The 14,032-nt window shown below is 49.5% G+C and overlaps 1 protein-coding gene across 2 annotated transcripts in view; it reads left to right on the top strand.

Annotated features, from left to right (window-relative positions):
• WDR48 (WD repeat domain 48) overlaps positions 1 to 7,139 on the top strand; it is a 31,903-nt gene extending 24,764 nt beyond the window's left edge. Inside the window, exons 16-19 of one of the 2 annotated variants that reach the window (XM_079946757.1) lie at positions 1,912 to 1,999; positions 2,513 to 2,589; positions 2,704 to 2,896; positions 4,867 to 7,139. In XM_079946757.1, the coding sequence (XP_079802883.1) occupies positions 1,912 to 1,999; positions 2,513 to 2,589; positions 2,704 to 2,896; positions 4,867 to 4,962 (454 nt within the window). In that variant the 3' untranslated portion in view covers positions 4,963 to 7,139. Of the gene's footprint in view, positions 1 to 155; positions 1,377 to 1,911; positions 2,000 to 2,512; positions 2,590 to 2,703; positions 2,897 to 4,866 lie in introns of those variants that run through there. The other variant, XM_079946758.1, reaches the window with a different exon arrangement.
• The last annotated feature ends 6,893 nt before the right edge of the window (positions 7,140 to 14,032 follow it).

Raw genomic sequence — 14,032 nt, 5'->3', positions numbered from 1 at the left:
CAAAGCAAGTTGATTGTCAAGGGGCACTTTCCTCTCTTCAAATGTCCTTTATTCTCTCTGCATATAAACGGTGAAGGAGCAAGGCATGTTTTCATAAATTGTCTCAAGGAGTTTAAACGCTTTATTAAGATATTGTTCATGGTGCCATCCCAAAGGCTCACACCCTTTCTCACTACACAAGAAGTCAAGAATGAGTTCTCCTCCTGTGCTCCCATGTCAGAAGGCAGACCATTCCTCACGAGGTAAGAAGTGGCCCCAACCACACTCCCTCCCCAATCTTCTTGACACCTAATTGGAGATCAGCGGTTTTGCAGCCTCCTAGGAAGCAAATTTTCCGTCTCTCTCTTATGAAATACTATTTCTGATCTGCACAATTTGTGCGGTGGGGAGAACCCCCTAATTCCCTCCCCAAGCAGTAGGAGAGGCATGGGAATTAGTTTGCCTCTCAGTGGCCACCCCGCTCTGTAGCAGGAGCCATGAAGGGACATCCTAGGAAAGCAAGTTGTCACTGGAAGGGCTTTCAGTGGCAAGGCTGATCAGCTAATGAATTAAGCTGATGGTCTGGACTTGCTCACTGCTCCAGAGAGTTCCCAGCTAGCAAAAGTTAGTAAAGGTAGTAGATGAGAATACTTGATCCAGATCCCAGTGGGGTGGATCCCATCAGGAAAGGTGGGGAAGGCAGAGGGGAGCCAAGGTTTTATCCATTCATTAGCATCTCTGTCCATTCTGCTGCATTGAAGAAGGGGGGCTATTCTGTTAAAGAGTGCTACCCTTTTAGTTTTTGTGATCAAAAGCTAGTCTGTCCCATTGAAGGATTTGTCACAGGAGAATACTGGTTCATTTATGATACCCCAAGTGTTTTTCTTTTTTCTTTTTGCATGCCCTGCTTGGCTACTTATTTATTTTAGGACTTCCTGGGGATATCTTATTCACCTTTAACTGTTGCTTTATCTCTTACACTGGTACCTACCCATGCAGATGGACTTTAGGTGCAGGCTAACAGTTGAAGAATTCCATAGGCTCTAAGAAGCCAAAATTAAAATCTGTGGAGTGGGACCCTTCCTCCCTTCTCGAAACCACATTTTATGTGCTGTCTTCTTACATACCACAGGAGTTAACCCATTCCTGACCAAGAAGGAAAATATATGATTAGACTTAACCTTGCTCTTTGTCCTAAAAGGTGACGTCCCTTCAAGGTATCGTAGTAAGATGAGGCAGTTGGTAGTTTTGGACTGGATTTTAATTGCCTGTGCTAAGGAAGCGAATTCAGACATGTAACTTAAAGCTTTCCCAAGTACAATTCAATGCAGGACATGTGCCACTAGCCGTGGGCACAAATTCATCCTAGTATGTCTTAAAACACATTTGCCTTTGTCTATCAGACTATATGCAGCGACGCGGGTGTCGCTGTGGGTAAAACCTCAGTGCCTAGGGCTTGCCGATCGCATGGTCGGCGGTGCGAATCCCCGTGGCAGGGTGAGCTCCCGTCTTTCGGTCCCAGCTCCTGCCCACCTAGCAGTTCGAAAGCACCCCTAAGTGCAAGTAGATAAATAGGTACCGCTTTATAGCAGGAAGGTAAACGGCGTTTCCGTGTGCTGCACTGGTGCTGGCTCGCCAGAGCAGCTTCGTCACGCTGGCCACGTGACCTGGAAGTGTCTCCGGACAGCGCTGGCTCATGGCCTCTTAAGTGAGATGGGCGCACAACCCTAGAGTCGGACACGACTGGCCCGTACGGGCAGGGGTACCTTTACCTTTTTATCAGACTATATACCTTGTTACTTCCAATGGTATTTCCTTGTTTTCATACACTTGCTGTTGGTTTTTGTGCAGAGATGACATCTTAAAGGATTCTTTCCCACCCACCCTCATTAATCTATCAATGTACCACGTTTTGAAACTCTTTCCAATTAGGTTGCTATGTCGGGATTCCGGGGGTGAGACTGAATCCATGCTCCTTAACGAAACAGTGCCACAATGGGTAATTGACATCACTGTGGATGTAAGTTTCTCTTCAATATTCCAGACTTGCAGGAAAGGGAGAGAATCTAGAGCAGCCTTCGCTAAGCTGGTTTTGGACTACAGTGGGGCTGGTGGGAGTTGAAGACCAAACTGGTGTAGAGTTTTGCTCTTGATTAAAAAGAAAATAAAAAATTTGGCTGTTAAGGGCCACATTTCTGTTTCAGGTACGTGGAATATGCTGGGAGCATTTTGCAGGTTTACAAAGGATGCGTCTTATTTACAGCTTTAGTTGTGATTTTATTTCTCTTGTTTCCTTATCTGAAAGTAAATGAAATGATTTTAATTGCTGAGTTGCGCTTAAGCTGGCAGGAATGCTACTGAAATTTCTCTTGTGACTAACTAAGGCAGTGAAACATCGTTTAGTTTTAGCTATTAAAAAAAACAAGCTGGGGAACAATGACATAGAAAAACTCATGCAAATGAGAAGATTAATTTATCATTTAAGGAGTAAGTAGATGTGCTTGTTACAGTTTCTGCTTTTTTTATTTTGTAGAAGAATATGCCAAAATTTAATAAGATTCCTTTCTACCTCCAACCTCATTCCTCTTCTGGAGCAAAAACGTTAAAGAAGTAAGTATATAAAATAAATCACAAAACTGCTCTTGGTTTCCAGGAGCATGGAATAATGAGCCACAATCGGCTGAGACTTCGTGTCTCAACTACAAATACACTTTGTTTCCACAGGGATCGACTGTCAGCCAGTGACATGTTGCAAGTTAGGAAGGTGATGGAGCATGTTTATGAAAAAATAATAAATCTGGACAATGAATCTCAGACAACTAGCTCTTCCAATAATGAAAAGGCCGGGGAACAAGAAAAAGAGGAGGACATTGCTGTTTTAGCAGAAGAGAAAATTGAACTTCTGTGCCAGGACCAGGTATCCTCATTGCCTATCTTTCTGGTGGTTTTAAGAATTCACTGGAGTGGACACAACGTTTTATGCCATTCTGAGGTCCTTGGAAGGAAGGCAGGATATGTTGGCTGGTAGGGAGGGGGGTCTTGAAGTCCTATGAAATGATTTTGGAGAAGAAGAAAAGCTGGGGTTGTGTTTGTGGCATTGGAGCACGTAACCTGTCACATTCTGAGAATTCAAAAACGGGCTCAAACCAAAACAGGTTCGCTTTTGTCCTGAATAACTGTGTTGTCTCCCAGTGGTTGAAATTATCCACTGCTCCAGGGTGGAAGAAGATTCTCCAGTGGGTACCAACACCTCACTTTGCATGTCTTCTTGCAGTAGAGAGCCTCAACCATCAGTGGGACCCAAAAAGGGGTTCCCTGGCAAATTGCCTCTTGTAAAATTAATTTGGAGTCCCAAAGGCACTCAGAGAACCACTTTGAAATCCTCAAGTAGAGTTCCTCAGTCTCACACAAGTTGTTAGTTAACAAGGTGTGGTGTATGACAGCCCCCGTCAATACATTTCTCATACTGCAAAGTATTTTCATTTAATTGCGTGCTTTAAAAACGATGGTTCATCTTCCTTGGCTGCCATGCTGCAAGTTCCATTTTGAATAAGGTGTGAACTTTACTCCAAGAGTCTTAAAGTTTACGTTCATCGATGGCTATTAGAAAGCAATTTGTGCTTTGCTACCTTAAAGCAGACTTGGGAATCTGAAGGCCTTTGAATGTCCTCTGGGTCATGTAATGTAGCCAAAATATGCAGCCTAAACAGGAAAAACCTGTCATAAGGAAGATGTTGCTGCTGCTTTTGCAAAGCCCCAACAGCCTATGTACCTGGGTGATTGCTGAATTTGGGGACTTCTGGCGCATAAAATGAGCTGCTGTGGCCAAAATTTGGGCTGCAGCCCTAGCACAAGCCTTCTAATGGCTGACAGGGAAATAAAAGATGCATGCTTGAGAGGGGGAGACACATGGATATTTGCTTCTTTCATAACAGATGGCGGGATATAATAATAATAATAATAATAATAATAATAATAATAATAATAATAAATAATTTATTATTTATACCCCGCCCATATGGCTGGGCCTCCCCAGCCACTCTGGGCGGCTTCCATAGAAAGCAAAAATACAGTAAAATATCACACGTTAAAAACTTCCCTGAACAGGGCTGCCTTAAAATGTCTTCTGAATGTCAGGTAGTTTTATCGCTTTGACATCTGCTGGAAGGGCGTTCCACAGGGCGGGCGCCACTACCGAGAAGGCCCTCTGCCTGGTTCCCTGTAGCTTTGCTTCTCGCAATGAGAGAACTGCCAGAAGGCCCTCGGCGCTGACCTCAGCGTCCGGGCAGAATGATGGGGGTGGAGACGCTCCTTCAGGTATACTGGACCGAGGCCGTTTAGGGCTTTAAAGGTCAGCACCAACACTTTGAATTGTGCTCGGAAATGTACTGGGAGCCACTGTAGGTCTTTCAAGACCGGTGTTATATGGTCTCGGCGGCCGCCCCCAGTCACCAGTCTAGCTGCCGCATTCTGGATTAGTTGTAGTTTCCGAGTCACCTTCAAAGGTAGCCCCACGTAGAGTGCATTGCAGTAGTCCAAGCGGGAGAGAACTAGAGCATATAGAATATAGAATCACATATAGAATATAGAATCAGAGAGCTGGAAGGGAGCCTATCACCTAGTCAAACCCCCTGCAAGGCAAGAGTTTGCAGCTGTCCCTTATGGAGATCGAACCTGCAACCTTGGTGTTATCAGCACCACTCTAATCATCTGAGCTATCCTGAGGCCTGTGTCTGTATGCCTAGGTACATACAGGTGTACCATCTGAGAGATGCTTAAGGGGGCACGGGAGGGAGGGAGAGAATGGATGTCTATATGTGCCAGGGAATAAAAACTTAAGAGGGATCAGAGTCTGATGGAAAAACCCAATTGGTTTTGTGTGAACAGGTATTGGATCCAAATATGGACCTTCGAACCGTCAAACACTTCATATGGAAGAGTGGTGGCGACTTGACTCTCCACTACCGCCAGAAGTCGACGTGAGCCAAGTGGCGGGCCCAACCGGTTTATTAACTTACTTGAGCTTCCTGTCCTGGTTCCAGCTGTAGCGCTCTAGAAGCCGACTGAAACCCTAAGGTAGATCTGACACTGCTAATGCCTCAGTGTGGACAGAATCTACTTGAATTGAAGTGACTAATAAATGTGTAATATAGACAAATCTCTATGACCTAAAACTAAAGCCTGTCCTTACCAAGGTACAAGTGGGAGTGGCATGAGAAGCCCTTGCGTGGTTCCTGTTTTGTGAGGTGTACAGCGACCAGGTGATCCAGTGCAGCTGTCTGTGGGGGGGTTCTTATTTTGGTTTTCATTTCCAAAGTTTTATCATACCGTCATCCGCTCAAGCTTGTTGTGAAAAAGGTTTCTCAGCCCTGTTGCTAAACTTGTTCACCGTGTAAAAAACTGCATGTGCTGTACTTTGTTAATACATTCCATGTAAACAGTGCATACTTTTTCATGAAGAGTCAATTTTGGCCACTTCTCGAGACAGATTTCCTAGAGAAGACAACGCTATTGTACAGTTGAGTAAAACAGTCTCTGTAACGTAAGCCAAAAGGGTTAACTCCCTTGAGGCTTGTTGATTGTCTTTCAGCTGTGATCGGAGCAAAAATCAGTAGATTGTGTGATAATAGGGTCAGTACAATGGTGCAGTGCATCATAATGGAATATTTCAAGCCCTTTAACTAGAGTTTTAAAAATGTAACTTCTGTAGTTCCGTTTCCCCCCCCTAAGGTGGCTCATTGATCACAATTCCAAGCAATTGTGCTCTGTGTTTTAACATCGTGGCGCATTCTAAAAACTTGTAGTAATAGTCACGATGGGGGGAAAAGGAGTTGCAGATTTTCCTCCTATGGTTTTTATATGCATTTTTTGGATGATTTTGTTGATGTTGCAAGCTGTATACAGCTTAGCTTTTCTTTTCAACCATTTCTTAAAAAGAAAAAAATACATTTTACAGCTTTTTCATATTCTCATACTCTTGTAGAATCTAACTTATTGTAAGCAGGAGCAGGGGAACACTTCGATCTTCCGGGCAAGAAAAGCTGAGTTTGAATTCAAAGTTCAGCTGGAAAACAAACATCCCGATAACAAAATATTGTAAAGTGGTTTTTATTTGAAACAGAAGCACAAGTGCCTTTTTAAAAGAGGCAGTATAGTAAAGTTAGGTCTCTGCCTGCTAGATGAGCACTCCTCTCTTCCTTAATGGTGGCAGCTAGATGTAAGCTATAGCCTGCAAAACATCTTGGTTTTGCTTCACTGTTGAAAGACAACTGGTAAGCCCTAATGCCAGCACTTTTTTTGCAGCATGGGAGCTGTTTAAAATTGAGCAACATGCAGGCCAGTGGCATGCTGTTAATACTTCCCATGTCATCTGGTAATTATCCACAAATGAATGTTGCACCAACCAAGTGGAAAATATCCAGAGTCTGATACTTATGAGTCATTTGACTGCCTTTTATGGGTGTTACGAGGATTATGTGTCCTTCCCCCACCCTCCCACGCCAATTGTGGTAGAAAGACAAAATGCAACATTACAGCACCTTTTGGATATTTTCCTCTTAGCTTTTGTCTTGGGGTGGTTGAGTACCCCATGGAGCACTTGCTTTTATACACATCAGATTGTCAAAGCAACTGCCATGTTACAAAAAGATGAGCTTTGGGTTGTCCCTAAACCATTGTCGCTTGTGCTCCAGATGACACGAAGCACTGCTCTAAACAAGATCTGGTTAGAAATTAAGCTTGCATGCGCCTTTCCCATCTTGACATCATTTTCCATTTGTAAATCCCATTTGTGTGTACAGCAATCTAGTTTGCCACATCTGTGCTACACTGCACACTTTAGTGAAGTTGGTAAATTCATTGGTTAAACAACTGTAAATTTGTCCTGAATTGATTTATATTGGAGAGGGGCTTTGTTCTTATCGACCTAATTTTAATTTTTGTGCTCTCCATGTCTTCATTGAAAGTTAACTTTAACTCTCCCCTCTTCCTCTCCCTTTTGTGTGTGTTTTTAAAAAATCAGCCAAGATTCTAAACTTTTTATTTTCTACAATCCCAGCAATGTAGTTTCAGGAAAGGTTGACAGAGGGCCTGTAATGCCAAAAGGATGAACATGTATTGAACAATTGTATAGAAATAATAATAAAAAACTTTAGCTAACATTCCTAAGCAGCTTTGGTCATTTTTGTTTTAAATATGTGATCATAAATTCCTTGGCCAGGTATTGCCAGAAAGCTCTTCAAAGTTCCTGAAACCAAAATTAGCGCACAGAACTGAACCTTTTGTACACTTGCCCTATCAACTGCACCGAAGTGTCAGATATGTATGTCTGTTAAGAGTATTTCTGCCTAGTCCTCAAGTCAGGCTACAAAGTTAGTCTCTGTGCTGCTTTTTTAGTCTCTGTGTGTTTGAGCGCTAGCTATGCAGGCAGAAGGTCCCAGGTCCAATCTCTGGCATCTCTACATAGATTGGGAAAGACCCAACAATCTCAGGAGAGCTGCTGCTAGTCTGTGTTGACAAATACTAAGCTCAACAACTGAGACTATCTGTCAGAGCTGCCTCCAGGTCCCAGCTCACAGAGGACCAACGCTAGGCTGTAATTATGTACAAATTATGTACAAAAGTCTTTATTGAGATTCAGTTTCCATTTTAAAGCCGCAGCGTGCAGCTCTACGTCTCGACCTTAGACCGGCGAAGTCCCGTCTGAGTCTCCTCCCCTTCCACACCAGTTTAAGACCCTCGCCTTGCTCCACCTCTTCCTAAGTTCCTTTCTCCTCTGGGCCCTCCTGCCCGCTAGGGTCTCATCCTTCCTGGACTCCTCTGACGCTGACCCTGACGATTCTTGCCCCTCCTTCCGGCGGGCTTTAGGACCTGGTTCCCTATCCGGGCTACCTTCTGTGCCGCTCGCCTGTACCTTTGAACTTGGCGCGCGCGCCCAGCCTGCAACTTTCCTCTTGACCGTTAACTCGCTCTCCGATGGAGGCGTGGTCAACCCTGACTCATCTTCTCTCGCTGGTGGTGCATATGTGGGCTCTGACACCTGGGACTCCTCCCCCCCACTACGCTCTGGTGGGGAAGCTGGTCCTGATTTCCAACTGCTGCTCTGGGAGTCCCCGCTGGCCCCTTGCTTCTGGGGTGTCCCCCTTGGGTCGCCCCTTGCCCTGCCCATCGGCGCCCCCTTCTGTGAATCTTCCGATTCGCTGGAGAGGCTCATGGAATCTATCGGGCTGCTGTCATATTCTCCTACACTGCCCTCGGATTGCTCCCCCTCGCTCTCCATCTCCTCTCCTCCCTGCGCTCCCGCTGAGTCCCTGACATCCATCCCCCCCTCGAAGCCCCCCCTTCCCCCCTCCCCCTCTTCTGGCGTGGGTTCCGGGTGCTCCAGTGCTGTGGGGGTGCATGCCGGATACAGGTCTTCCCCCCTGGCATGCTGCCAGTCCGTGACGGGTACATCGACGTCGCTCTCCTCCGCTTCCATCTCGTTGCCGGCGTGCTCGAACCCAGGATCCTCCCCCAACCCGTCCATGCCCCCTTGTTCCATTTCCTCTGGGGAGTCTGCGTGCCAGGGCCCTCTGAGCAGTCTCCTGCGCCACTCCTCCTCGGGTTGAGTGTCCCACCAATAAGAGCGTTCCGCACCCAAGTCTGAGACCGACCCCTCCGGCGAGGTAGTCTCTGGAACCGTCTCCTCCGCCGAGGAGAACCCCTGAAACGTACTGGCTGAGAGTGTGGGGGTGAAAAGATATTCGTCAAAATAATCCTCCGGCATGGGCCTGTGTGGGAAGAGTGCGTGGAACTCGTCTTTGAGGTAGTGCTCCTCCACCGCATAGTACGGCACCCAGCTGTTGGCGCTGGCCGGGGCACCTTCCCTTGCGATGAGATATTCGACTCCCTCTTCCCCCCATCTCGAGTCCAAAATCTCCGTCACCTCGTTGAGTGGCCCCGCCCTCGGCGACCCCCCTGTCACGGGTGCGTCTCTAAGCGGACTGGGAGCTGTCCCTGGCTCCTGAAACCTGTGAGGTGCCTTGTAGGGCGTTAGCACCGATCTATGAAAGACCGGGTGCATTCTGGAACCCTCCGGTAGTGTCAAACGGAAAGCCACTGGGTTGATCTGTGCCTCGACTAGGTAAGGGCCCAGCTGCTTGTGTCCTAGCTTCTTCTTAGCTAAGGATCTGGCCGGCACTGCCTGGGCCGCTAACCAGACCCAGTCCCCTACCCGTATGTCCTCCCCCACTCTTCTGTGTTTGTCTGCTTGCATCTTGTATACGTGTTTTGCTAGGTCTAACTGTCTACGGAGCTGTTCATGGACCTCCTGTAACTCCTCTGCCAATGCCTCTGCTCCCTGTGGCTCCCCCTCCCCCTCTTTCTCTAAGCCCGGGAAGGTCCTGGGATGTCGCCCGTGGTTGGCGAAAAACGGTGTCACCCCCGTGGACACGTGTTGTGTGTTGTTGTAGGCAAACTCGGCCAGGGGCAGGTAGTCCACCCAGGTCGAGGGCTGCTGGTTGGCGTAACATCTCAGGTACTGCTGCATGACGGCGTTGACCCTCTCTGCTTGTCCGTTGGTCTGCGGGTGTCTTGCCGACGCTAGGTTGACCTTGACGTTCAGGATGCCCATCAGCTTCCGCCAGAAACTCGAGATGAACTGGCGCCCCCGGTCGGACAGGATAGACCGTGGCAGGCCGTGTACCTTGAACACGTGGTCTATGAACAGCTTGGCTGTCTGTTCCGCTGTGGCCACCTTCGCGCAAGGAATGAATTGCGCCATCTTGGTGAACATGTCGACTACCACGAGTACTGCTGTTTTGCCCCTCGAGCTGGGCAGGTCAGTGACAAAGTCCAAGGCTACCCTCTCCCACGGTTCGGACGGGGTCTGTAGCGGTTCTAACAGTCCCGCCGGCGGTCTGTGTACTGGCTTGGCCCTTTGGCAGGTGTCGCACCTCGTGACGTAATCCGTGACTTCTCCCCGCATCTTGGGCCACCAAAAGTCTCTGGCTACTAATTCCACCGTCTTTTCCTTGCCGAAATGTCCGGCGCTGGGTGCGTCATGTAGCTGTTGCAGTACTGTCGCGCGGAGTTCATCTCCCGGCACGTAGATGGCCCCCTTGCGGAGGAGCAGTCCGTCGCGTATCTGGAACTCGTCGTCCTTTGCCGTGCCGCTGCGCACCTCCTCCATCTTGGAGCGCGCGAAGGAATCTGTTCGCAGCTCGCGCCGTATCGCTTCCAGGTCTACGGTGGCTGAAGCGCATGCCCACGCCTTGGGTGCGAAAATGTGTTTGGCCACTACCGGTGCTGCTTCCTCCAGATACTGCGGCTTCCTGGATAGCGCATCAGCCATGATGTTGTTGTCTCCTGGGATATATTCTATCCTGAAGTCGAAATCCGCAAAGAACTCCGCCCAGCGGATGTGTCTCTGGTTCAGGAACCGCGCCGTGCGCCAGTACTCCAGGTTCTTATGGTCCGTGCGAACTTGCACCGTGTGTTTGGCTCCGATGAGGAAGTGCCGCCACGCCTTGAATGCTGCATGAATGGCCAGCAACTCTCTGTCCCAGATGGTGTAGTTCTGCTCCGACTTGCTGAGTTTCCTGGAGTAGAAAGCACACGGCCTCCAATCCCCTTGCGGGTCTTGCTGCAACAGGACTGCCCCCACGGCTCTGTCGGAGGCATCCGTCTCCACCCTCATGGGTTTGCTGGGGTTCACATGCAGCAGTTGTTCCTCGGAAGCGAAAAGACGCTTGAGTTTCTGAAAGGACTGCTCCGCCTGCTCCGTCCAGATAAATTTCTTCTTCTTGGAGCTGAGGGTGTCCGTGATGGCCGCCGTCTGCATAGCGAAACCCTTGATGAACTTGCGATAAAAGTTAGCAAAGCCGACAAACCTCTGGACCTCCTTCCGATTGCGCGGGCTCTTCCAGTCCAGTACTGATCGTACCTTGGCGCTGTCCACGGCGATTCCCTTGTCGGACAGCTTGTAGCCCAGGAAATCCACCTCCGTCATGTCGAACTGGCATTTCTCCAGTTTGGCGTAAAGCCTGTGCTCCCGTAGTCTTTGCAGGACTTCCTTGACATCCCTCTCGTGAACCTCCTGCGATTCCGAGATCAGAATGTCGTCCAGGAAGCAAACACACTTCTTGTAGAGGAGCCCCGCTTCAAATTGTGATCTATGAACTCCCTGAGCTCTTGCAGTTCGTCTTCAGACATGGAGTACAGTTTTCCGGTCGGCAGCGTTGCCCCCGGCAGGAGGTCAATCTTGCAGTCGTAGGGTCTGTGGGGAGGCAGCTTGTCCGCTTCCTTCTCGCAGAAGACCTCCAAAAACGCCTTGTACTTGTCGGGTACCGCTTGCAGCATGCCCAGTTGTAGCTGTGGGTCATCCTCTTGCCCCTCGTCCTCCTGGTTAGTCATGATGCAATGTTCTGCGCAGTAGGAGGAGCAGAAGGTCAATTTATGCTGGTACCATGCCAATGCCGGGCTGTGCCTGTCCAACCAGCTCATGCCCAACACTATGGGCGTGTCTGACAGTTGGGTGACGTTGAAGCTGATGACTTCGCGGTGATTTCCAATTCGCATCACCATTGGCGGCGTTTGCTGTACCACCTGTCCCCCCAGCAATTCTCTTCCATCGACTGTCACTACCTTCAGGGGCATCGCGGCAGGCAGGAGCGCTATGCTATGTTGCTTGATGAAATCCACTCCTATAAAGTCTGCATTGCTACCAGAGTCAATGGTAATAGGGACTTCCATGGTGAGCCCATTGGGAAGCTGGAGTGTTGCGGTGAGCTGCACCACTGGTTTGGGCGGGAGGGGGTCTGTGGGCTGTAAGATTCCTGGGGACTGCTTCACTGACTCGTCTGGCTGGGCCCCAGCGGCTCTGCTTCCAGCCAGACTTCGTCGTTTCCCTGCTGCGGTTCCCTCTGCTGAGCTGCTTCTGTTACTTTTGCTGAGGCTGCATTGTGCTTGCGGAGCCTCTGGGGGCACTCTTTTGCCATATGCTGAGCACTTTCGCAGATGTAACACTTCCTGTTCCCTCTAGGAGGCTTCACCTTGGCTGCTCCTGGTGTGAGGGCTCTGGTTGCTGACTGAGCCTTGGCACCACCTATCTCCATCGGCTCCTCTCCCCCTCCCAGTGGAGGCGTGGATTGAGCGCGCGCTGAGTCTCTGGGAAAGAAAGGAGGTGCCCTTGCTGGCGTGCGTCCCCAACGCCCTTCATCTTTGCTCCAGGGACGTTCTTCTAGCCGCACACCAATCGTCAGCGCCTTCTGGACTTCTTGAGTGCTCCGTGGTCTCTCCCCCCTTGCGATTTCATCTTTCACAGCCCCGTTCAGCCCCTCCCAGAACAGGTCCCTGACGGACGCTGAGTCTTTTTCCCATCCCAGCGCGTTGACCAATGCAAAAAAGCGGGAATGATATTGCCTTACAGTGGCTCTGCCTTGTTTCAAACCGTGAATCTCTTTTCTAGCGACATCCACATCTATCTCCGATAAAAAACAATCGTCCATTGCCTTAATGAAGGCTTTTGCGTTTTGGAGGGCTGGATCATTATCTCTCCACAGATTGCGCAACCACGCTTTAGCTTCTCCATGGAGATGCGTTAGTATGAAGCCTACTTTCTCCTGCTCATCTCTAAAATCCTTCTCCAGCAACTTTAGCGCAAAAACTACGTCTGCTCTGAAGTTAGGATATTGCTGCAGACTCCCATCGAAATGCGACACCAGGCTCCCCCCTCTCTTCCCGAGCCCGATCCCTTCTGATTTGGCTCCCGGTGGCCCCTGTTTAGTCAACATTTCCAACCTGGTTTGCAGATCCTTGCAGACAGCATCTGATTCCTCTTCTCTCCTCTTTGCCGCTCGTATTTCTGCGTTAAGTTGTACCACGGCATCTTGCAAAGCTGCCAGTCGTTCTTCTGTAGTCATCTTGTGCTGCTTTTGTGAGCTCGCGAAGCACCAATCTTCGCCCCTCGCTGCGTCCTCTCACGTTGCGAGGTTCTTTGAGAGTGAGACGGGACTTACTGTCAAAGCTGCCTCCAGGTCCCAGCTCACAGAGGACCAACGCTAGGCTGTAATTATGTACAAAAGTCTTTATTGAGATTCAGTTTCCATTTTAAAGCCGCAGCGTGCAGCTCTACGTCTCGACCTTAGACCGGCGAAGTCCCGTCTGAGTCTCCTCCCCTTCCACACCAGTTTAAGACCCTCGCCTTGCTCCACCTCTTCCTAAGTTCCTTTCTCCTCTGGGCCCTCCTGCCCGCTAGGGTCTCATCCTTCCTGGACTCCTCTGACGCTGACCCTGACGATTCTTGCCCCTCCTTCCGGCGGGCTTTAGGACCTGGTTCCCTATCCGGGCTACCTTCTGTGCCGCTCGCCTGTACCTTTGAACTTGGCGCGCGCGCCCAGCCTGCAACTTTCCTCTTGACCGTTAACTCGCTCTCCGATGGAGGCGTGGTCAACCCTGACTCATCTTCTCTCGCTGGTGGTGCATATGTGGGCTCTGACACCTGGGACTCCTCCCCCCCACTACGCTCTGGTGGGGAAGCTGGTCCTGATTTCCAACTGCTGCTCTGGGAGTCCCCGCTGGCCCCTTGCTTCTGGGTGTCCCCCTTGGGTCGCCCCTTGCCCTGCCCATCGGCGCCCCCTTCTGTGAATCTTCCGATTCGCTGGAGAGGCTCATGGAATCTATCGGGCTGCTGTCATATTCTCCTACGCTGCCCTCGGATTGCTCCCCCTCGCTCTCCATCTCCTCTCCTCCCTGCGCTCCCGCTGAGTCCCTGACACTATCAATTTAATTTTTTCCTGGTTCTTCAGTAGTGGAGGAAGAGGATCCTGTGTGGGTTCAGTGCCCAGCTCTCCACTGGCAGGAAGTCAAACTTTCAAGGGGGTATGCCAGGTCACTCTTTACCAGGGCCCCCGGGTGGGTGGCTCTTTTGGGCATCACATCCCATTTCACCAGGAGCACAGCTACCTCAACCGTTTTTTGGACCCAACACCTCCCAAGTGACAGTTGGTGGGGGAAGGTTATTGGATACATAGATTTGAGGATCAACCTTCCCTCCCCTAATTTTCCCATCTCCTTC

This window comes from Podarcis cretensis (assembly GCF_951804945.1).
Source record: "Podarcis cretensis genome assembly, chromosome: 12".
Lineage (NCBI taxonomy): Eukaryota > Metazoa > Chordata > Lepidosauria > Squamata > Lacertidae > Podarcis > Podarcis cretensis.
The sequence above is the reverse complement of the archived record's forward strand: the minus strand, read 5'-3'. Positions and strand labels throughout refer to the sequence as shown.